The sequence below is a fragment of the Hyaena hyaena genome, unplaced genomic scaffold (assembly GCF_003009895.1).
Source record: "Hyaena hyaena isolate Hyena2069 unplaced genomic scaffold, ASM300989v1 scaffold_30, whole genome shotgun sequence".
Lineage (NCBI taxonomy): Eukaryota > Metazoa > Chordata > Mammalia > Carnivora > Hyaenidae > Hyaena > Hyaena hyaena.
In genome coordinates this window covers 1087637-1112687 of record NW_024080662.1, presented here as the reverse complement: position 1 = coordinate 1112687, position 25051 = coordinate 1087637, and the positions used below count along the sequence as shown (strand labels likewise).

General features: G+C 46.6%; 1 protein-coding gene and 1 non-coding gene across 2 annotated transcripts in view; one reads left to right on the top strand and one right to left on the bottom strand.

Moving 5' to 3' along the window:
* The first annotated feature begins 4133 nt into the window (after window positions 1-4133).
* Window positions 4134-25051, top strand: part of BSN (bassoon presynaptic cytomatrix protein) — a 98067-nt gene continuing 77149 nt past the window's right edge. Inside the window, exon 1 of the mRNA XM_039227993.1 lies at window positions 4134-4327. Coding sequence (XP_039083924.1) covers window positions 4134-4327 — 194 coding nt within the window. The remainder of the gene's footprint in view (window positions 4328-25051) is intronic.
* Window positions 12274-12346, bottom strand: TRNAK-CUU. The gene has a single exon. It is a non-coding gene; the product is annotated as a tRNA-Lys (tRNA).

Here is a 25051-nt window from a genome sequence, read left to right as displayed (position 1 = left end):
GTGCACTGGCTGAGGGATGAGTGCATGCATGTGTTAATGAGATAGGCAAAGCCAGCCTGGAGGCCTGTCTGGGAGAGTGCCGAAGGGCAAGGAAAGCAGCATGTTTTGACTTGGACGCTTAGAACTTGGAGAAACTGTGTCTTCGTTATTTTTCTTGTCATAACAAGCCTTTGGAAGCACATAACTATAATAGCAGTGGGGCTTAATTAGCTTTCTTGGGAGCAATGCATGGGCGGTGGGGTTAGACTGGTGGTAAACATTTCTGATGATTTTTTTACTGGCTTTTTTCACATAATGCAAATAAAGATTTGCACATTACAACAGGAAAGGAATTCTGCAGTCAGTACACCAAGCAAATTCTATAACTTCCGGCTTTGTTCCCTTTTCCTACTCTACCAAGGACCATGGGCCAGCTGGAGACTTTAGTACACAAACAAGGTTGTCCAGGCCAGCCTAGGTGGGCTGCTGAGCAGGAAAAGGAGCAGGTCTCTTGTTTGTAGCTTCATACCAGCCTGAGGCTTGCTTGGGAAGCTGCCTTATTCCTCATTTAGTGAGTGGTGCTGACAAGCCTCAGCCAGTAGAGAAACTCTGTTTCTTTGGGTTTCCTTCCTTCCTCTTCAGTACTGTTTCTCCAACCCAGAAGAGGAATGGGGACAGGGAGCCACGTTCCTGAATTGCTTCTCAATGGGAGGGGAGACAGGCCTCAGCAGCAGCAGCACAACAAAAAGAAAAGTGCAGAGCCCAGCGGCTCCAGAGATAGGAGCCAGCTTTCCCAGCCTCTCTGGAATAATCCAAAGCCCATGGCATCCCATCATCCAGAACTGTCCCCAGTTATCATCCCTCATTCTCTTCCACCTCCACACTCTCTACCTCCTCTTTTCACCTGCAAAATTTGCTTTCTTCTTCATCCTCATCAGCATCTTCATCTTTGGATCCTGAGACTCCCTGTGGAGGTTGCCACACTAAAAGTAGCAGCCTGGGGTGAAGTGGACTGTGTGGGGAAGCAGGGAAGCCTCAGAGTCTGCACTCTGCCCCTCTTCACCTTCCTGGGGCTCATCTGCATGTTGCCTTGCCTGTCGCCCAGCTGACATCCAGGTGTATCTCTTCATTCTCCCAAGATTTGCCTTCCCATGACTAAGCATTTCCACAAATCCTAGTAGTGAGGTGGCTCTGACTGGGCCTTTTCCTACATGGATGGATTTTTTTTCTGATTCCTTTTTCCCTCTAGTCTTTCAGAAGCATTTGGGAGCACAGACCGAAGAAAAACGTGGACGTGTATCCATCTATCAGTTCTGTTTTGGCATGAGAAATGACTGTTTTCCCATCTGGCCTTTCTCCAAAATGACTGCCATGTGTCACATGCCACACTGAAGTGGGAAGAAGATACCTTTGGCAAATGAAGCTTAGGGGGCTGGGAAATTTCTTCAGCGCCTCTTGGTGCATCCTGTTCCTGGCTGGGCAGCAACCGGATCCAGGAAGGAATGGTACTGGACACACCACACAGCTGGTTTGCACAAACCAAGAGATTTGTCTGTTCATTAGCCACAAAGTTAAGCCTAGTGAATTTTCCTAGGTGAGTGTAGCCAGCTCGTCTATGACCTCTCCACCAGGAGAAAGTCTAGACCCAATCTTAGCATCCTCCTGTCACTTGTTAAGTCAATAACCTAAATGTGGTGATGCAAGTGCTACAGCCAAAGATCCTTCTGGGGTGCTTTTAAGCCTGGTGGTTGGTGAAGCCCTTGGAAGTGCAGGTGAGGGAAGTGCTCAGAGTTATATGGAGAACCTGGCTCAACCATTAGCCCCTGAGGCCCTGCTGAAGCCCAGTGCAGGGGATAGGACAAGTCAGACAAAGTATTGCTGTTGAGGATCCCCTGCTCTAGGTCAAGGGGGAAGAAAACAAGTCCTGAACAGTGAATAAAAATGAGAGACTGAATCAGAGATCCAGACAACCAGAGACCAGCACCATCCCACAGCCAGCAAGGCTGAATGCCAGGGTTGGATGTGGACAGAACAGGCATGTTTCTCGGTATGCTTTAAGAGGAAGTGGAACTGAGAGTTTGCATACAAGGTAGGGGCATCACTAACTCACACTTCCAGGTCCTCCTGGGTCCACTGTACTGTGTCCTTTGTCACTAAGGCAGCAGAGACCCTAGAGGTCTGCTAACAGCCAGGGATCCACTCTGAGGAGGGCAACTCCCTAGGCCTGCTGGCTGGGTAGGGCTAATTACCCCCACTGGAACCAGAGGCATGTTGATTTAAATCTGGAAAGCCATAGCTCCTTTGGCTTCTACAAAAATAGAAAACAAACATCCTTCTCTCCCCTACTTCCAAATGGCACAAATCACACTGATTAGTGTCTGTGAAGGCAGAAGAGCCTGGGTTGAGCCAAGGTCAGGTCACTCGCCTGCCCATCATGGTTGTTCTTTCCCAGAAGAAAAGGTGCAGCACAAACCCCCCAAATCCCAGACCACCCACCAGCAAGACAACGACTAATAAAGTTAGTTATATGTATGCCAGTCACTTGACTTTGTGTTTTAACTCCATCAGCCATTTCACCCTCACAATCCCTGTTTGAGAGGCTACCAGTATCATGACTTTGCAGGCTAGGAAATGGAAGCGTGCAAGCCTAAGTTAGCTAAGTTCCGCCTAGGAGGTGGCAGAGCTGAGATGTGGATTCTTGGGGAGCCTAGATACACACATGTAGTCATCAGATACTCATAAAGATGAATCAGACCAGGCGGGAACACAGTGAGGGCCATGATAACACAGGCAGAGAGGCCCTCCTCATTCCAGGCAGTCAGTGGCAGGCAGTCAGGGAGTCCAGGCTTCATGGAAGCTCCATCTTAAGGACTGGGAAGGGCAACTAAGAGTGCATGGGGAAGGCCCAGCCAAGGTCTGTCCATCTGCCTGGCTATCAGTGTTCACTGGCTATAGTGTTCAGATTATTCCAGGTGGGGTTAGAACTGCTGACATCCCATGTGAGATATTCCTCACCATTAGGAGAATTAAATAGGTTCTTCTCCACAGCCGTGATTTATGGAGTCAGGAATTGTTTGGAATATAGTCTGTATCTTCTAGGAAATATTTACCCTCGAGAAAGCACAAGTTTGTGTGAGAAGCCTTGAAGCAGAGCATCTTGAGTAGCGTGTAAATACTGAAATCTGTAAAAGTGAGGTCACTGAAAAGTAATTTGGTCAGCTCTCTGTTAATGCAGAGGCAGCTTGCAGCTTCTCATCTAGACAGTCTCTGGGAGCCACAGCTCAAGCCCTCTGAGAAATATCAACTCCTCTTTTCCATCCTCAAGGTCACTGTCCCAAGGTCTACCGAGGAGGCCTTCCATCTGGCTTTAGGCCAGTCCTGACACACCCTTCACCTTTCCCAGAGACACTTCCTGACTCCTGTCCCATGGGACCAGGCCCTCGGCTTGAATCCCAGATAGTTCCCATCGCCATCTGGATAAAGTCTCCACTCCCCAGCTGGCCTTCAAGGCCCTCACAATCCTGCCCCATCGCTGAGCATCCTGTCTCCGTCTTCCGTGACCTCTGAACAGTCTTGTTCACTTGTCTTTCTAACTCCTAAACATTCTTTGAGGCCACACTGGGTGGCCCGTCTCTGAGGCCTGTTGTTCAGAACCCTGCTGGCTGGCTGAAAACCGAGGTTACCCAAAGGAGAGCCCCTACTCCCCAAGTTTCCCGGGACAGGAAGTGCTATTGGCACTAGGGCATGACACGGCCAGACGCCCCCAGGGCCGCTCCTTGTGGCAGGTGCCCTTCCATCCTGGTTCAACGTGGGACGCTACCGCTAACTCCCGCTAGGCTCCAGGCAGCACAACCTCGCTGTGTCGGCTGCGGAGGGCGCATGCGCTGGCGGGTAGCTGTTTCCCAGCGACCCCGCCGCTGCCTTGTGGACATGCTTCCTCACCGCCTGGCTGGAGAGCGCGCGCGCGCTCCGGAAGCGGGGGGGCGTGTGCAGGGAAGGGGGCGCGCGGGCCGCGCAAGCGCATGCGCAGCGGCAAGCGGCGGCGCGAGCCGAGCTGGGAGATGGCGGCGGCGGCGGCGCCGAGCGTGTGAGCAGCCGCCCGGGAGCCGCCGGCCCGGGCCCAGCACGACCCCGACCCCGCCCGCCCACCCACCATGGGCAACGAGGCCAGCCTGGAGGGCGGCGCTGGTGACGGGCCACTGCCGCCCGGAGGTCCGGGCCAGGGCCCGGGCCCCGGCGCAGGGAAGCCGCCTTCAGCACCTGCTGGCGGCGGACAGCTCCCCGCTGCTGGCGCGGCGAGGGCGACCGCGGGACCACCGGGCCCAGGTCCTGGGCCAGGTCCCGGCAGGTAAGCGCGCGTCGCGGCGTCCGGGGTGGGGGTGGGGGACGGGGAGCTGCAGCCTGAGTTCGGGGCCAGGGCCCGCGACCCTGCGATGTAGTATGGACAGCGAGGTTCGGACGTGCAGCCACACTTTGAACCCAGGCAGATTGGCCCGATGGTCGCGGGAAGTGGCCCTCCCTTTCAAGCCGCCCTGTCTTGCTAAGGCAGGATGGTGAGTGAGCGCAGGGTCAGTCGGGGCCTGCAGACTATGACTCCGTCACGAACCCCAAATTTGCTTCCCCCCAACGCTGGGCTCAGGAGGGGCTTATGTAACCTCAGCATAGTCCCTCCGCACTGGTGAGCAGTGGGATGGAAAACGTCCTCCTTGTCTGCTGGTGTCTGCATGTGTCCATTGTGTTGGGCCAAGGAAAGAGCACAATGGGAGTGGCTGTCAGGGAAGATAAGTGTCACTGCGAGAAACAGAGAGATATGGAAATAGTTGAACCATGAACTTGGTCATGCGCTTTCCTCAGGCATTTAGTGACCATAATCATATTTAGAGGAAGGAAAAATGCCACCGGACACCAAAAAGTACTTATTTAGGCTCAAAATACAAATAGGGACATATGTTTTCACCAAGGTTTAGTGAAACACTCTGGGGTGAGGCAAAAATGCTATTGAATCATCTATCACCAAATACGTTCCTGTTGCCTTATGATTTTAGATTACCACCTCAAACCAGGGAAAAACTGAAACCCACATAGAATGTTTTCAACAGAACATATCTGATCAAATACTGTGAAACCAGATTGTTTAAAGTGTATGCCAACTGAAGTCCTACAAAAACACTCAAGTGGTAGTGAATGCAGTGGAAGGGAATGCCAATATATGATAGATTGGTAGACTGAAAACTCAGGAAAGCTACCAAGAGACAACAGGATAAAATGGAAGGCATTGTCTTTACACCAAATGGGCCTAGGGAGTAGAAAACCCTGGGGTGGAGGGTGCCACGCTTCTGGCTCCATGAGAGTCTGCTGATAATTTTGCCTTGGCTTTTCTGCGTGGGAACACATAAACTGTAAGGGAGCATAATTTTTGATCCTTCAGCTGCCCAACTGTGTCTCTCATGTGTTCATTTCTTCAGAAGTCATTTCGTAGACAACTAATAGTAATGAAAGGCTCTTAATAGCCTGAAACCTGACACAGACAGGCCAGCCTGTGAGCATTCCTTTTAAAGGGGGAATTTGCCCATATTACATTAGCTATTACAGTAATGCAGTTGGTTAGCATACGGTTTTTAGAACTGCAAATACTGTCCATTTTGCTGCGTGTTGGGCTGCTGTTTGAGTTTTAGCTTGAGGGAGCCTCACCCAGGCTTTAGAGCTCTCTGTCCAACAGAGAACGTCTCCAGATGAATGGACAAACACCTTGTTATTGGTAGTTCTCTATATGGGGAATTTGACGTTTCTCTTCTGGTAACCAGACTACTCTGCTTATAGGTTATCTGATGTTGCAGAGCCAAGCATATGAGATTTTGGAAAGATTTGGGCAGCTCAGAGGGACAGAAAAGAGGCTGGTGTCTACTCCTCCTATTCCTTTTTGGTGTTTCATTTCTACCCCTATGCATTCTGCTATAGGGCAGACCCACAAACTGCTGTGGGTTGGGGAACCATGGGCTCCCTCTCAATTTAGCAGTCACATAATATTGCTCCTTGCTGTGGGCAAGGTTCACACATGGGCCTGTGGTGCTAAGGTCCTATGACTGTCAAGCTCAGGGTGAGCTGGCTACTTGTCATCAAAGCTCAGGACTAGCCCCTTAGGACACAGGATATACTGCTCCTGCTGATAGTCAGCTTGTTACAGCACCTGAGATGAGCGGTGCCTCCATGGTATGTTTCTCCTTCAGCAGTAGAATGGCTTCTACTTTTCACCAGAGCATCTCAGGTACCTGATGCCAAATTTAGCATGTTCTGTTCAGAGATGCGGCTGAACAGATTGGCCCATTGATGAAGAAAAAGCCCCATGGCATGGGCTTCTGGGTATTCAGGAAACAGCAGCAGCAGCAGCACAGTTTCAAGCAAGCTTGTGAATTTGGGGGCAGTGGGAAGCCTCATAGAGATAGGTGGAGGGTCATATAAGGGGGAGATCATTTTGCTAACCCCATAGGAGAATGGAACTGAGGTTCTGGGGGAGTTGATTCCTGGCTCTTTCCTGTTGCAGCATTACCCCTTGCTACCCCAGAATTAGCCTTTTCATTCCTCATGCTGAGCTGACTTGGGCTCTGTGAGGTGGCAGCTCCACCGTTTATGACAGAAGAGCCTGACTCAAATCCCGTAAGTAGCAGCACCGCCACATCCACAGTGCTGCCTCTTAGCCCGTTTGGATGATATGGCACTTTGGGCATCGGAGAGTCCCTCAGGGCAGGGGGCTCTCTGTTTCTGGTCTCAGGGTCACATGTACAGTTACATTTTGTGCCTTTCTCAAGAAGTACCAAATCAGGGAAGGCTCTGTCTCAGGCTCTACTCTCTGAGCTGTATGTCCTGGTATGGGCTGTATTCTCATAGAGAAAGGGGCACTTATCATTCATTCACTTATTTTTATGCCTGATGTACAGTGACGTGTTCAAATTGATGGGATTTAACCTATATATACACCCATGACACACTACCAGATCAAGACAAAACTGTATCACTACCCCAGTAAGCACCTTTTCAAAAAATTGCACAAAAGAGCCATATAAACCAGTGGCAACCTGTCTAATCTTTACCCTGTGGACTTTACATGTTCTGACATTTGCAAATTGATCTTCAGTCAATACAGCCAAGGTATATTTATCACTATCAAGAGCAAGCACTGTTCTGGGCTTTGTGGAGGGTCTGGAAGGGGATATGATACTTCCCTGTCCTCTAGTACCTCACAGTCCCGTTGGTCAGACAGCTCTCGAAGAGCCAAATCATGGAGTTTCAGTCTGAGCAGCTCAGACTGAGAAGGCTCAGTGTCTGAGCAGCTCAGTGTCTGAGAAATGCCAAATAAACAGTGTTTACAGAAGGGTTGTCAAGTGAGAAGAGTGGAGAGACAGAGCTAAGCCTCAAAGGAGAAACCCAAGGCATGCTGGAAAAATGGTGGGGTTATGAGAGATGGAGAGAAGGAGACATAGCATGAGAAGTGTGGTCTACATAGCCTGGAACAGTGAGAATGGGGCCAAGGGCAGGAGTGTGGAGGAGAGCTGGGGCGAACCAGGTGAGACACCTTTCTCTCATTACCCTTCAAAATCCGTGACCAATGCCCAGGTTGCCTCTCACTCACTTCCAGCTCAAATATTGTAGAGACATCTTTAATCAAAGGCAGCTGGCACACAGAACCTGGCAGTGTGCCGGAAGGTGAGTGAGGCTGCTCTGAGAACCACACCCTGAATTCCTTTCTCAGAATGGGTTTGTCATAATTCTATCTCAATAAGAAAATAAAAATAAAAATAAATGGGTTTGTCAGGATTAGTATATCTGGTCTGGGATTAACCAGACTTGTTATACTGTATCAGCTAACAGGCTCTAGGAAAATCTGGGACTAATTTGTAAGGATGAAATGAAAGGATATAATTGACAGGTTTAGAAATAACAGGGGGCACCTGGGGGGCTCAGTCGGTTAATTGTCCGACTTCAGCTCAGGGCATGATCTCACGGTTTGTGAGTTTGAGCCCCGTATCGAGCTCTGTGCTGACAGCTAGCTCAGAGCCTGGAGCCTGTTTTGGATTCTGTATCTCCCTCTCTCTCTGATCATCCCCTGCTCACACCGTCTCTCTCTTTCTCAGAAATAAATAAAACATAAAAAAAAAAAGTCTTTTGTCGTTTAGAGATCATGTGTGGCCCCAGGGCTGGATTCTCATGAAGGCATGCTATAGGGATTATGCTAAAGCGACCTAACATCTGAATGGTGATGATGTCAAAATTTCACCCAAAGGGGCAACCACTTTTTGTCTTTTGCCAGGGAGAAAGGAGCAGCTTTGAAAATGTAGCTTTTCCTAGCATTAGTAAAACCAATAAATTGCTGCTAAAAAAAAAAAAAAAGTTGGGGAAGAAAAGCCATCTGTTTTCTTTTAAACTTTTTATTATGGAAAATTTCAAATCTACTTTTATGTAGATTATATAGTTGAGAGAATAAGCTAATGAACTCTCATGTTCCTGTTGCCCAGCCACAGTTATCACCAACTCATGGCTAGTCAAGTTTATGTCTTCCTCACCTGCCAACCCCATGGAGGCAACTTCCAGACATCTCAATATTTCATCATCTGTATTTCAGTGTCTATTTCTAAGAAATAAGGGCTTTGTATGAACATTACCACAGCACCATAATCACATCCAAACAGGATAACTATTTCTTCTTTTTTTTGAATTTTAATGTTTTTATTTTTTTAAAGTTTATTTATTTTGAGAGAGAATGAGAGAGAGAGAATCTCCAGCAGGCTCTGCACTGTTAGCATGAAGCCTGACATGGAGCCTAAACCCACGAACCATGAGATATTGACCCAAGCCGAAGTCAAGAGTCAGACACTTAACCAACGGAGCCACCCAGGTGCCCCTGAATTTTAATTTTTTTAAAGTAATCTCTACACCCATTGTGGGGCTTGGTCTCATGACCCCAAGATCAAGAGATATATGCCTTACCAACTGAGCCAGTCAGACACCTTGTTAACAATCCTTTCTTAATCTCAGCAAATATCCAGTCAGGGTTCAGGTTTTCTGATTATCTTAAGAATTTATTTTTATAGTTGGTTTGTTTAAATTGTGATCTAAACAGGATCTACACATTGCATTTGCTTGATACATTTCTTGAGTTTCTTTAAATCTGTAGATGCCATTTCCTTTTTCCCCCCTTGCAATTGGTGATTGGAGAACTGTGTCATTTGTCCTTTGTTTCTCACATTCTGGATTATGCTGATTGTGTCTCTGTGGTGTCATTTGAGATATTCCTCTCTCCCATATTTATCCTGTAAGCTGGATTTGTATCTAGAAGCCATTCAGATTCTAATTTCATTCTTTTGGCCAAGAAATTCTAGCTTTTTATTTTAATTTAGTTTTATTTTAGAGAGAGATAGAGAAAGAGAGAGAGAGAGAGAGAGTGTGTGTGTGTGTGTGTGTGTGTGCACGTGCAAGCTGGGGAGAGGGGCAGAAGGAGAAGGAGAGAGAATCTTAAGCAGACTCCAAGTGCTGAGCCTGATGCAGTGCTCAGTCCCACAACCCTGGGATCATGACCTGAGCTGAAATCAAGAGTCAGACATTCAACTGACTGAGCCACCCAGGTATCTCAAAATTCTAGCTTTAAAATTTTTGTTTAACATTTTTTATTTGTTTTTGAGAGACAGAGAGATAAAGATTGCGAGTGGTGGAGGGACAGAGAGAGAGGGAGACACGGAATCTGAAGCAGGCTCCAGGCTCTGAACTGTCAGCATAGAGCCTGACACAGGGTTCAAACCCATGAACTGTGAGATCGTGACCTGATTTGAAGTTGGATGGTTAACCAGCTGAGCCACCTAGGCACCTCTAGCTTTTTAAAAATGAGTTTGTTGGGGCACCTGGGTGGCTTAGTCAGTTAAGCGTCCGACTTTCGCTTAGGTCATGATCTCGCAGTTCGTGGGTTCAGGCCCCACGTCGGGCTCTGTGCTGACTGCCAGCTCAGAGCCTGGAGCCTGTTTCAGTCTGTGACTCCCTCTCTCTCTGACCCTCCTCTGCTCACGTTGTCTCTCTCTCTGTCTCCTAGAAGTAAATAAAAAACATTTAAAAAAATAAAAATAAAAAAGAGTTTATTGAGGTCTTTAGATGTGAAGGGGCTAAGAGTTCACTGAAAGTAGAGCCAGACTTTGGACTAGTTTGGGAGCCAAAGAATGATGCAATGGGTCACTTTTCTGTTCTCTTTTCTAAAGTCCTTCTTTCTCTGAGTAAGTTTGGTCTGATTTTAAGAGGGCAAAGCTTTCAGAGCCCATGGATCATGCCTTTTTGCCCAGCTGTGGGAAGCCCTCACTGTATATTTAAGTAGTAGGCTGCTAGAATATAGGGCTTGGGCTTCAATAAATCCTTTCTCTTCTCAGAGGTCCTGTACATCTCAATAGTGCCCTTTCTTCCTGTTAGTGATGCAAGTGGGGAGAGACAGACCCTGCTATGTGTGGACTATTTGAGGGGAAATCTGTTCCCATGTGCAGTAAGTTGGGGCTGACTTGGGAGGTAGGTTGGCAAAACTGTCACAATGGTTATAACTACTCTTAATGGATTTCTGCTTCACCATGGACATCCTGCTTTGTGTTTTACACACACCTGTTCTTCACTCCACTTGCCTGGCCATTCAGCTCCTACAGGCCCCGTCTGTCTGGATCTTACTCATCCTGCCTGGGGACTCACTTTTTACAATGGTGAAATGGTAGCTGAGACCTACATGCCTACAGCAAGGACCAAGTGTCAGTTTAGGACTTGAGGCCCTCCTGGTGAGCTGGGACTTGATGGATAATCGAGCCATACGGGGACTCCTGCCTGGGCCTCTCCATGCCAGGGGTATGTCACGCTGGCATTGATACTGCATTGGTAGGACTTGCTTAGGCTCCTTTCCAGCCTTGAGGGCCTCTCTTTCTCCATTCATCAGCATTGTGGTGGAAGCTGGTCATAGCTGGGGAATGATTGGGACCATGGCCTCTGGGGTCACTCCTGTGGTAGAGTAGATGGGATTCTGGTGTCTCAGGTTCCCTTCCTGCAGATGGGGCCTCTGGTGGCTATCTGTTGCCCCCTGGTATGCCCTCAGCTCATATGTCTTATACATTAGGTCTGGTCATCTGTGCCTGTGGGATGGAACTAGTAAGCTGTCATCTGTGCTGTATCTTGAGCCCCAGGCTGGCCATAGCCCTGCTGTGATCTCCTCATGTGTTCTTTGTTCTTATGGGCATCTAGGCTTCTTAAGAGAACTTTGCTCTAGAAGAGACCCCTTACCTAGTACCTCCACTTCTTTCTGGTAAGAAGGTCACATGGAGGCCTATTAGGAGCATCTAGAGAACTCTAGATCACCCTGGGATCAAATCCAGAACTGTTTGAGCAGGCTGGCTGCCCCTGAAGTGTGTGGTGAATTTTCCCTGAGGGGAAATAGGAAGGTTAGCTTCTGGGTCTTGGTGCCAGCTATTGAGGAGATCAAAAGCCTCAGCAGCAGTTCAGGCAAGGATCATCCAGAGGTGATCTCCAGGACCCCGTCCAGTGGACTTCCCCTGGACCCAGAGTTGCTCTCTAGTGCCATTGGCTCAGGGAGGGAGCTATCCTTTCCTAGGATGCTAGAAGAATCAGTAAGGCATCTGGGTGCTTTGGAAGAAAAGAGGGTAAGGAAATTTCCTGATAGCCGCACCTGTACATTTGATACATTTGTGCATGCAGGTAGGTAATATGGGTCGCCTGCCCTTTTTGTATATGGGAGTAGTTGTGAGGGTTTCTATAATTAAGTTCTACTTAGCAATATGAGGATTTTATTTATTTATTTATTTATTTATTTGAGAGAGAGGGAGCGAGTGCAAGCAGGGAAGAGGCAGAGGGAAAGAGAGAGAGACAATCTTAAGCAGGCTCCATGCTCAGTGAGGAGGTGGACACAGGGCTTGATCTCATGACCATGAGATCATGACCCAAGCAGATATCAAGAGTCAAATGCTTAACCAACTGAGCCTCCCAGGCACCATAGTAATAGAAGGATTTTGAAGTGAAAAAATGTGGGGTACCTGGGTGGCTCAGTAAATGTCCAACTTTGGCTCAGGTCATGATCTCGTGGTTTGTGAATACAAGTCCCCGTGTCATGCTCTGTGCTGACAGCTTGAAGCCCGGAACCTGCTTTGGATTCTGTGTCTCCTTCTCTCTCTGCCCCTCTCCTACGCATGCTCTCTCTTTCAAAAATAAATAAATAAACATTAAAAAAAAATTTTAAAATAAAGTGAAAAAAACTTTTTAAAGGAGGCTTCACACCCAACATGGGGCTTGAACTCACAACCCTGAGATTAAGAGTCACATGCTCTACCAACTGAGCCAGCCAGGCACCCCTTACAGTGAAATTTTATCCATGGATACAGGAAACTCTATGCTGAACATTTACTGGATGCTTAGCCCTGGGTGAAATGTGAGGAACGAAGGAAGGAGCACAAAATGGGCTGTACCCTCAAGGAGCTTCTAATCTGGTGGAGAGAAAGAGGCACTTGTTTAGATTTTTACCCTAAAGTTCCTTAAATTAGAGTTTGCTCCTGCTTTTCCTTTGTCTCACAGAGGTAAGATAAATGAGCACATGATTAAAAGAGGTTGGATTATTTCATATTCTAAAATAGTAGAGCATATATTTGTATGGTATTTTACAGCTTACAAAACACATTCACAACATTAACTTATTCTGTTGGGAACTCCAAAGGCCTAATATGAGAGATTTAGAAGAACAGCCAGCTAGCTGACTTTAGCAAACTGAAATGCCATACACTGAGCACAGCTGGAGAATCGCGTCACTTCCTTGCCTCCTGCTCTGAGAAGATGGAAAATTTAGCAAGAGGATGGGGAGGGCTTTGAGGATGAGAAAAGGATCAGGAAATAGGACATTTGAACAAAGGACAGCATACGGTGGGTGGGGAATTGAGAATACTGGAAGCCTCCTGGGTGGGGGTCAGAAACTTAGGTTGTAATCAATCCCAACATTGCCCCAAATTGGCCATACAGATAGTAGGTCCTCACTAGTTTTTATCTGTAAAAGGAGAGATTTAACTAGATGACTCCAAGGTCCCCTCCATCTCTGACAGCTTATTTTTGTTAGACAAGTAAGAAGGAAGAGTGATGCTTCCTCCTGTTCCTCAGCCTCACTGTGGAGAGAAAATAGGTATATCGTGCAGCCTTTAGGCTAATTAAAGAGATTTAAATGAAGAGGTTTGCTCTTCCTCCATGCCCCAGAGATCTTTCAGGGTGGACGAGATGCCCTCACAATCACAATCAAGCTATAAGAGGGACTGGCTGGCACCTTGCATAGGCATGGACTCTTGAAAAGCTACTGGCTTCCTTCTACTGGGTTGGCCAGCCAGTCAGCCAGGCTTCTACCTGGGCCTGCGGCGCCTGATGCAGCCTCCCTGTTTCCAGCCATGCATGGCCGCTTACCTCCTAAGTGTTGTTCCGTGTCCCCTAGGTGCTCCGGCACCTGGTCTGCCCCCTCCAGGGGGCAGTTGTACAGATTCCTTCACTTGTAGAGGGAGAAGATGGATGTGTCTGCAGTTTCTTCTGCAGCCCCATGGGTTCTGTGGGCTTAGGCCAGGTTTCCACCAACCTCAAGGTCTGGCATGTGAGGCCACTTCCTTCAGGAGCATGGCTTAGCTTCAGTGGGTGATATGTTTGTTCTGCCTTCCTTTTACTTCAAACATCTAATCCAGCCCCTAGTGGATGCCAACATGTCTGCTTCCAAGTTCTCTGAAGGCAGGAGCTCTGCTTTGGTGTGAACACCCAGTGATCAGTGACCTCTGGTCCCTCCCAGGCAGGTGACTCCACTGTTGGAAAGTTCTCTCTTTTGTCTCAAGTGGGCTTCCTTACACCCCCTGTCTCTTGGCCTGGCCCTGCTCTCTGGCACAGTTAGCAGGAGCTCACTATGCTCTTACCTCCTCAACTCTGGGATTCTCTATACTTGACTTCTCTAGCTCCTGTGGCTGGATTGTGACTCTCAGACCCTTGCCGGCCTGGGATGTCCTGCCCAAGGCTGTCAATATCCTGAAGACAGGGAGGTTCACATAGGTCAGGGCTCAGTATGTCACTCGGACTGAGTGACACAGTCTGAAGAATGACTAGCCTTCACTTGCCAGTCTGAGAACACCATCCTCTACCTTCCTGAGTGCCCTCTGGCACTACACCCCACACTGGGCATCTCAGCATGAAGACCGGGTCCCCTCCATCCTGGGCTTGTGCAACCCGAGTGTGAATCCGTGGGGGCCTGCGTGGATCCCTGGCATGTCTTCTTTCGTTGTATTTGGAGATCCCTTCCAACCTAGTGAGACCCTTTGGATCCTGACTCTGTCTCCTGAAATAAGGGTAATACTAAGACAGTATGCTTGTTTTAGGAATCTTGCCCGGAGAACCTCTCCCCTTCTTCTGGCCCTGTGTGCCCACTTTCCAAATCCCTGTATCTGACTTTGAGTGGCCAGTGTTGAACCCTCCAGGCCAAAGCCTTGCCAGCTCTGGTTTGAGGTGATGTCAGCTGAAGGTAGCAGTAGAGCCGGGCTGGCTTGGAGAGGCAGCCACCCCTTGCATTCTAGCCATGGAAGCCTCTGTGCACTGCAGAGGAAACTCTTTTGTGGGCCTCTTCTTCTCTGGTCAGACGTGTAATTCTGGCCTCTTTTTGGGGTACACTGGCCTTTGGCTCTTTAGGGTAGATGTCCTCAGGGACAGTAAACATTCTGCAGATGAATATTGCAAACTCACATAAAAGGAGAAAAGATGGTATGGTGAACCCCTTTCTGGTGACCCATTACCCGCTTCAACAATGATCAATGTTTTGCTGTCTTGTTTCATCTATATTTCTCCAGCTTTCTTTTCTTTTTTTTTTTTTTAGACTGGATCTTTCTTTCTTTCTTTCTTTCTTTCTTTCTTTCTTTCTCTCTCTCACTCTCTCTCTCCCTCTCTCCCTCCCTCTCTCCCCCTCTCTTCTTCCTTTCTTCTGTTCCTTCCCTTCCTTCCTTCCTTCCTTTTTCTTCCTTTCTTCTGTTCCTTCCCTTCCTTCCTTCCTTCCTTTTTCATTTATTTAAATCCGAGTTAGTTAACATATAGTGTACCAGTGGTTTTAGGAGTAGAATTTAGTGGTTCATCACTTACATATAACATCCAGTGCTCATCCCAGCAAGTGCCCTCCTTAATGCCCTCATCCATTTAACCCATCCCCCCACCTACCTCCCCTCCAGCAACCCTCAGTTTGTTCTCTGTATTTAAGACTTTCTTATGGTTTGCCTCCCTTTCTGTTTTTATCTTATTTTTCCCTTCCCCTGTGTTCATCTGTTTTGTTTCTTAAATTCTTAACTTCCACATATGAGTGAAATCATATATTTGTCTTTCTCTGATTGACTTATTTCACTTAGCATAATAGACTGTAATTCCATCCATGTTGTTACAAAAAGATTTCATTCTTTTTGATTGCTGAGTAATAGTCCATTGTATATATATGCCACATCTCCTTTATCCATTCATTAGTCAATGGACATTTGGGCTCTTTCCATTATTTGGCTATTGTTGATAGTGTTGCTATAAACATTGGGATGCAGGTGCCCGTTTGAATTAGCATTTGTGTATCCTTTTTAAAAATGTTTATTTATTTTTGAGAGAGAGAGAGAGGGGCAAAGAGAGAGGGAGACATAGAATCTGAAGCAGGCTCCAGGCTCTGAGCTGTCAGCACAGAACCTAATTCGGGGCTTGAACTCCCAAATCGTGAGATCATGACCTGAGCCAAAGTCAGCTGCTTAACCAACTGAGCCACCTAGATGCTCCTCCTTAATTAAAAATTTTTTTCTTAATGTTTATTTTTGAGAGAGAGAGAGAGACAAACAGACAGACAGAGCATGAATAGGGGAAGGACAGAGAGAGAGGAAGACACAGAATCTGAAGTAGGCTCCAAGCTCTGGGCTGTCAGCACAGAGCCCGACGTGGGACTTGAACTCACAAACAGCAACATTATGACCTGAGCTGAAGTTGGATGCCTAACCAACTGAGCCACCCAGGGACCCCAACATTTTTTTATCCTTTAAGTAAATACTTAGTAGTGCAGTTTCTGGGTTGTAGGGTACTTCTATTTTTAATTAAAAATTTTAAAAAAATATTTATTTATTTTTGAGAGTGAGAGTGAATGTGAATGGGGGAAGGACAGAGAAAGAGGGAGACACAGAATCGGAAGCAGGCTCCAGGCTCCGGACTGTCAGCACAGAGCCTGACATGGGGCTTGAACTCACAAGCTGTGAGATCATGACCTGAGCTGAAGTTGGAAGCTTATCAGACTGGACCACCCAGGTGCCCCTCTATTTTTAACTTTTTGAGGAACCTACATAATTTTCCAGAGTGGCTGCAGCAGTTTGTATTCCTACCAACAGTGCAAAAGTATTCCCTTTTCTAGACTGGAGTATTTTCTTTTTTCTTTTTTTAATGTTTTTATTTATTTATTTATTTATTTATTTTAATTTTTTTTTTTAATGTTTTATTTATTTCTAGGAGAGAGAGAGAGAGACAGCGTGAGCAGGGGAGGGTCAGAGAGAGAGGGAGTCACAGACTCTGAAATAGGCTCCAGGCTCTGAGCTGACAGCACAGAGCCCCACGCGGGGCTCGAACCCACGAACCGCGAGATCATGACCGCGAAAGTCGGACGCTTAACCGACTAAGCCACCCAGGTGCCCCTGTTTTTATTTATTTTTGAGAGGAAGTGAGAGAGAAAGTGCACATGCATGAGAGAGTATGGGGGAGGGGCAGAGAGAGAATCTGAAGCAGGCTCTGCATTGACAACAGAGAGCCCTATGCAGGGCTCAAACTCAGGAACCACGAGATCATTTCCTGAGCCAAAGTTGGATACTTAACAGACTTAGCCATCCAGGTGCCTCTGGAGTATTTTCAACCAAAATACAAACATATCATTTCACTCATAAATACTTTAGGATGTACCTCTAGTTAAAAGCTGTTTTTATTTTAATCCAATGACATTATCACAGCCAACAAAATTAACTATAATTTCTTAATATAACTTAATACTGAATCCATGTTCAATTTTACTTGAGTATCTCATAAATGGCTTTTTAGGGTTGTTTTGTTCAAATCAGAATCCAAACAAACATTGCATATATATGGAATATTTTATATATACATACACACATGTATATGTAATGTATATATGTGTATTTATTTCAAAATAATAATATACGTATTTTAACTAACAATAATACTAGGGAACATAATTTAAGATTTTCTTGTGGTTTCTTTTGTTCTTAGTTTAATCTCTTTCCAAGGATGTATAGTCCAAGTTCTGTGCTTTAGACTTAGTTGAAATGACTCTTCTCGGTGAGGTTATGCCATTAAGAAGATATGTAATTAAGCTCTTTTTTTTTTTCCAGTTTGTGTTCAATTTGTAGGCATTGCTTTTTGATCACTTATTTGTTGCCATGATCATACTGCACAGTACATCAGCTAAAACTCAGTGGCTTCGAACAGCAATTTTTTTTTTTTCAAACAGCAATGTTTAATTCTCATTCATGCAGTTGCATGATGGCTAGACTTCACTGAACTAGGCTGGGCTCTGGGCTGCAGTTAAGTCCAGGTCTGCCCCACATTTTCTTCCCATGGTGATGACAGACACACAGGAGGGCACGCCTAACCCCCCCCCCCCCCGCACACACACACTTCAGACCTCTGCTTGAAAAGACACATCTGCTAACATTATTTTAGTCAAAGCAACTCTTTTTTTTTTTTTTTTGCAACTCATTTTTTTAAAAAGTTTTCTTTATTTTGAGAGAGAGAGAGAGAATCCCAAGCAGGCTGCACTGATAGTGCAGATCCTGATGTGGAGCTCGAACCCAGGAACCTTTCGATCATGACCTGATTCGATCATGACCTGAGCCAAAACCAAGAGTTGACCAGGCAATCCAGATGCCCCCAAAGCAATTCGTATTTCAGCCCAAATTTAAGGGGTGGTCTTGTAGTTACTATGACTGTATAAGAAATTACCCTAAAGCTTAGTGGCATCAAACAACCACTATTTTGTTACAGATTCTATGGGTCAGGAATTCAGGCAGGGCACACAGGATGGCTTATTTCTGCTCTACAGTGTCTGGAGCTTCAACTGGAAGACTCACAGTCTGGGGACTGGAATCATCTGAATTATCCTCCTCACTTACAGTCTTACAATTGATTCTTGCTAGTAGCTGGGAGCCTCAGTGCTTCTCCACATGGGCTAGGTTGTTCCCTCTCAACATGGTTTTTGCGTTTCAGGGTTGTTCTGAGAGAGAGAGAGAGAGAGAGAAAGCCAACTGGAGGCTGTACTACCTTTTATGACCTAGTCTCAAAAGACATTTATTATTTCTGCCATTTCTCTTCATTGAGATGGTGCTAAAGTCCTATCCAGTTTTGAGAGGAGGAGATATGGGCTCCAGCTCTTGATTGGGAATGTCCAGTTTCTATAAGAGCCTGTGGGACTAGAAATCTTATGGAGACCATTTTTGGAAAATGGAGTCTGCCACATTCTGGAAAAATAGACTTCACCCTTAGTGGGTCGAACTGCAAAGTCACATGGCACAGAGCAGAAATCCACTGAGGACAACAATGCCATCAGCTATACTTTTTTCTTTCTAATTTAATTTTCTTAAAATTATATAAAACTTTCATGTGATTTCAAATAAATGAAATGTACCTAGAGAAGTCTAGTTCTATCTTGTTCCCTTCCACATTATTTTCTTCCTTCTCTGATAAGAATTCACCTTTATCAGTTTTTTTTCCATTCTCTTTTGAAAATATAAGGAAAATATACATTTACTTAACCCCCCATATATATATATATATATATATATATATACATATATATATATATATATATACACACACACATACATATATATACACGCATATATATATATATATGTATACCTATCTGGCCAATTCTGAACCCTGTTCTGAGCTTTTTTCCCCCTACATAATATATTCTGAAGATCACTCCATAGCAGAATGGAGAAATCCTCCTGATTCGTTTCTTTTTTTTCTTTTTCTTTTCTTTTCTTTATTTCTTTTTTCTTTTCTTTCTTTTTTTGCATCTGCACAGTGCTCTATCACATGGGTGTGCCATAGCTGATCCGTGGATATCAGCCTGTGGCCAGACTTTGCTCTTACAAGTAGCCATCACATTGAGCAACCTGGTGTATATGTCATTTTGTATTTTTACTGGTGTATCTATGGGGTAATGTATTGATGGGATGATTTCCCAGTGTATCTTATGGGATATTTTGTATTTTTCCCAGGGTATCTCTGGGTTAATTTCCTATAGGATGCTGAAACAAGATGGTAAATGCACATTTTGCTATGTATGCCAAACCTGAGAGGGAAGGGTAGAGGCAGGGTGCTAGTGAGGGGTTTGGACAGTGGTCAGATGTGGGAGGATGGTCACTGGACCAGGATGAGGGGATGGCAGGAGGGAGAGGGAGAAAGTGCTAAAAAGCACTCAGCTTCTGAATATATACTGAATGTAGAGCCAGCGGGGTCCTGAACGCCTCGCTTTGACAAGTTAGAGAAAGAGAGGAGTCAGGAAGACCCCTGAGTTCTGGCCTGAGCATGTGGTGCACACTGGGGGCAACTGAATGGGGCCTAGGATCAGAGTTCGTTCCTGGAGAAGTTGTGTTTTAGAGACACCCAAGTGAGGTATTAGGTAGGCAGCTGAGTATTCAAGTCTAGGCTGGGGAAATAAAGGAGCACCTAACGTGCAAATGCATTAATATTGATGCCACTGGTTTCTACAAGTACACTGAGAAAGAGATGAGGAAGAGTTAAAAATTGAGGTGATAACCGGGGTTGCAAGAGGGCAAGTCAAGTACATTGAATTTAACAAGTTTTTATCAAATGAAATGCTGGAAATGAGAGCACGCAGCATGAGGCCTGGTATTAAATACTAGCTGGTTGCCTGGTGCCTGCCCAGCCCTGAAGATATAAAGGTGAACAGGTAGATTCCCATCCCTGTTTCCTACTACAGAATATATTTGAATTAAACTTGATTAAGGGTTTGGTCCCTGCTCTCTGGGAGCTCTGATTGAATATGGGGATGCCTGGGGGGCTCAGAGGAACCACGCTGGTCCATCTTTCTCATCTTCACATATAGCTGCTAAAACACAGAATTTGGGCCTGAAGCTGGAGAGTTCACTTGAAAGGGCTGGCCCATCCCAGAGGCTTTCAGCCCAGGGGTTCAGTCCAGGCCACCAGAGCCACAGAAAACACCCGCTTGCATTGGAAAGAATGTCATTTTGCCTCTTAATCCTCATTTGTGTTCATGAAACTCCAGGAAGTTTGGACAGTGGTGAGGGACAGGGTTCCCTTGGAAGGTTTTGGGGATTGGAAAGAGGCCAGGAGGGAGGGAGCTCCAGGTCTCAGGCTGATGGTCTGGAGTGGTGATCTGCCAGTGGGCACCCGGGGCAGAGAAACCAGTGTGACTCTGGGATATGTATTTATCTAGGCCCAGGGCTCTAGAGGCAAGCTGTGACACACGGAGCTGGCTCAGAAGCCAGTGGACTGGAGTAGGGCTTTCCCAGGGGCCAAGCATCCATCCCTGCTTCCCTCATGTACTGAAAGCATTTTTACAAATGCTAGTGCTTAGCGCTGACTGCCAGGGGAAGAGGGGTTTCCTGCCAGGATGCTTTTGGGCCTGTGATGCGGGCCGAGCCTATGGAAGCAGGGCAGCTTGCTCTGGGTGCTCTTGACAGACCACCTCTGCCACACTGGCCTCTATTCTTCCCCTAACCCCCCTGCCCTGCCAGCGTATATGGTAGAGCCCACACAAGGGTCCCTGCTCTCATTGGTACTTGGCACCTCCTTGGCCACCATGGCATATACCTTGGCTTGCCTGGGCTATAAAAACACAGGGCCTGAGAATACAGGCACAGAGCTGCATTCTCCCTACCTAGGCACTCAGTCAGGTGTGAAGAGCCCTAGGAAACCCATCTAGGGCTCCAGGGACAGGTGTCACACAACCATCTCCTTTTCTAAATGGTAAAAACCTCCACAGCCCTGAGTGTGGAGTGAGGAAAGAGAAAATGTCCTCCCTGTCCTCATGTTGGAGAGCCTGGTGGGGACTCTTGGGGGTGACACTGCTCCCTTCCAGTTACAAAGACCCTGGCTTACTGCTCCGGGTCTGCCTGGTGGTGCTGAGAACCTGTTTTCGGAAGCATGAAGAAAGAAACTAGAAGCTTTGCCCTTTGGAAAGCATCTTTGGTTCCTGGTACTCCCTTGTGAGCACTTCATTCTAGGCCTCCCAGGCCTGTGAGATGGAGGGGCAGTGACCCCAGAAGTAATCAAGGCTAAAACTCCTGGCAAGGTTTTCAGGGAACATGGGCCCTGAAATGGGCTTCATTTTCCTTAGTCACTACTGGTAGCTCAGGAAAAAACAAGATGTTCAGATAAAGGCAAACATGGCTCTTGAAAAGATAGTTGTTGATAGTAATTAGTAGTAATTGATTTTGCTTATACAGCGATTTTCCCTCTGTGTAGCTCTGGCCAATAGAGGGTCAGGAACACTGGTGGGGGATGGAAAGACTTAGCTCAGCTAGAGAGGTTCTTTCCAAGAACCCCATAGCAAGGCTCTGGAGGACCAGGAGGAGGGATCTAGGCTTCCCAGTCCTGGCCTCTGCTTGGTGGATCACCCTGGCCACTTTGGTATCAGGACACTTTCATGTGTCCAGTGAAAATATCGGACATCTGATGTGAGGAGCAGTCTGCTTGGCACCCTCCCTGCCCCTGGGTAGAGTGGGGTGCCGCTGTTGCCCCCAGCAAATTAATTTCTTCAAAGACCTGCTTTATCCCCAGGGAAGGCTTTCATCCCCAAAGATGCAGACTCATTGTTTGAGGGTGTTCTTTCTTTGTCCAGCATCTTTGTTCACTGTTTATTTTTGTTCGGTGTGTTCATTCAATAAGCACTTCTTAGTCCCGCTGTGGAGCAGGGTCTGTGCATTCACTGAGTTGACAGAGGAAATGCAGTCGTCGCCCTGAGTGGATCCCACAGTCTAGGTGAGGAAGGGCTCACCAAACCCACCAAAGGAGCAGCAAAACTTCTCTGGCATCCTCAACCTCTTCCACATTGTAGGGAGTTGGCCAGAACCACCTCAGATGATGGCTGCTTGTCTGTCTGCACACGTATACATACACACACACACACACACACACACACACACACACACCCAGACACCTTGATTCCTTCTGGGGCTCCAGGGACAGGCTAATGGTCCAATTCAGTGGACGTTTTCTTTCTTTTTTTAATTTTAAAGTTTTTATTTAAGTAATCTCTGCACCCAGCATGGGGCTAGAACTCATAACCTTGAGGTCAAGCGTCTCATGCTCTTCTGATTGAGCCAGCCAGGTGCCCCCGGTGGACATTTTCCTGTCTTAGTTGCCTAACCTCCCTGTGGACTTCTCATCACACTCCTCTTCTGCAAACTCCCTCCTTGGTTTCTGTAGCACCTCCTTTGTTTACCTGTGAGGTCCCCAGGACTCAGCCCTGAGCCATGTTTCTTCTCCCTCTCATGGAGCCTGCCCAGGGCTTCTGCATGACAGGTGCTGCCTGCTGACAGCTCCCTGAACCCTCTCCAGCTCAGGTCATCCACTTTCCAGTGGACACGTCCATATGGGGACCCCTAGCCACCTCCTACACACAGTACCACACCTCCCCACTCTCCTCTCCCTTTGACTGGATGGTACTTAACGTTGGGTTTTTAGGACCTCTTTTTTTGGGAAAACCTGAGCCCATACCACAATGAAATTAATCTGTCATAAAGTATTTTTTTAAAGACGGGAATGTTTATGATGTTCTTTGGTGTCCACAAAAGATCTCAGTCTTTTGTTTGGGAACAGAGCCTCTTCCCAAATGCAGGCCTGGGGTTCCTAGGGCTATGAGGCTAGTGGGAGCAGTTGAACAGTGTGTGGATGAACTGGTCTGGCTAAATTTGCCAAGGGAGGGGAATCATGGGGTGGGGGGAGATACTGGAGGTGAATTAGGGAGTGGGAGCAGGAAAGCTTGCACGTGGTGGCTTCCCTCAGATGACCATGACATCCCTGATCACAGTGCTAACTGCACTATTGCTTACTATGACAAGGGAGAAAGTTTACTATGTTCTCATCCCAGACTAGATCACAGAGGTACCCTGGGCTACTGAATACCCAGCAGGGAGGGGCCTAATGGGAGCCCCACAAGTGATGATGGACACTTAACAGTGACTTTGGGAAGGAGTGTTGCTTGGAGGTGGTGCCCACCCCACTTTGGGTCTTGCTACCCCATGTGCTTCTCAGTGATCTTGCCTGAGCAGGACTCTTACTGCCATTGAGGCTTGTTTTTTGTCTTTGTTCCCATGCTCTTTTCTTGGCATTGTTTTTTTTTTTTTTTTTTTAATGTTTAATGTTTATTCATTTTTGAAAGAGAGAGACAGAGTGCGAGCGGAGGAGGGGCAGAGAGAGAGGGAGACACAGAATCCAAAGCAGGTTCCAGGCTCTGAGCTGTCAGCACAGAGCCTGACGCAGGGTTCAAACCCATGAACCATGAGGTCATGACCTAAGCCGAAGTCAGAAGCTTAACTGACTGAGCCACCTAGGCGCCCCTCTTGGCATTGTTTTTTTTTTTTTTTTTTTTTTAACCTTACTCTCCTGACTTCTGATACGTTCAGGCACTTTTTAATTTTTTAAAAATTTTAAAAATTTATTTCTGAGAGAGAGAGCGAGAGAGCGCCTGAGCAGGCAAGGGTCAGAGAGAGAGGGAGATACAGAATCTGAAACAGGCTCCAGGCTCCGAGCTGGCTGTCAGCACAGAGCCCAACGCAGGGCTCAAACCCACGAACCGTGAGATCATGACCTAAGCGAAAGTCGGACGCTTAAACGACTAAGCCACCCAGGCGCCCCTATTTATTAAGTAATTTCTACACTCAGTGTGGGGCTTGAACTTATGACCCTCCAGATTAAGAGTCCCATGCTCTTCTGACTGAGCCAGCCAACTGCCTGTGGAATTTTTAAAAATTACACACCAAGACATAAGCATATTATTGATGTGGATATTTAAACAATCCAGTCATTGAGTAGAACTTCTATCTTCCCCCATCTTTCCTTGCATTATTACTTTTCTATGCATATTTCTAAGATCTTCCCACATGCACATCCATGAATCTACTGTGTACTTATGCACATACTTTTTTTAGTAGCTCAGTTTTATTTTCTGTATTAACAAAAATTTAATCATCAAACAACACTTGTGGACCCTGAGTGCCCCAGGGCCATTACAGTAAAAATAGTAGGTCACAATAATAAAGTAGCAACTACTCCAGAAATCCAGTGCTCTGGGGAAGAGTGCGCTGCCTAGGAGGGGACACAAAGTTAGGCTTAGCCCCTTTTCCCCTGCTGAGGGTTGATGGAAAATGGGGACACAAAATTCTGCAAGGTCTGCACCACCAGAGCAAGCTGGCCAAGACAGGAGGGGATGGAAATTCAGGGTTAGCCAGGGTCTTCAGCAGTCAGTCAGATAGCTGGGACGCTGCTTTCACCTGGATAATTCCTCCTCCTCTTCCTCCCCCTCTTCCTCCTCCTCCTCCCCCTCTTCCTCTTCCTCCTCCCCCTCTTCCTCCTCCTCCTCCCCCTCTTCCTCCCCCTCTTCCTCCTCCTCCTCCCCCTCTTCCTCCTCCTCCTTCTTCTTCTTCTTCTTCTTGTTTTTCTCTTCCTCCTCCTCCTCCTCCTTTCTCTTTCTTTTTCCAAGATTTCATTTAAATTCAATTTAGTTAACATATAGTGTAGTATTGGTGGTTTCAGGAGTATAATTTAGTGATTCATCACATACATACAACACCCAGTGCTCATCACAACAGATACCCTCCTTAACGCCTGTCATGCATGTAGCCCATCTTCCCACCCACTTCTCCTCCAGCAACCCTCAATGTTCTCTATAGTTAAGAGTCTCTTAAGGTTTGCCTTCCTCTTTGATTTTATCTTATTTTATTTTTCCTTCACTTTACCTGTGTTCATCTGTTTTGTTTCTTAA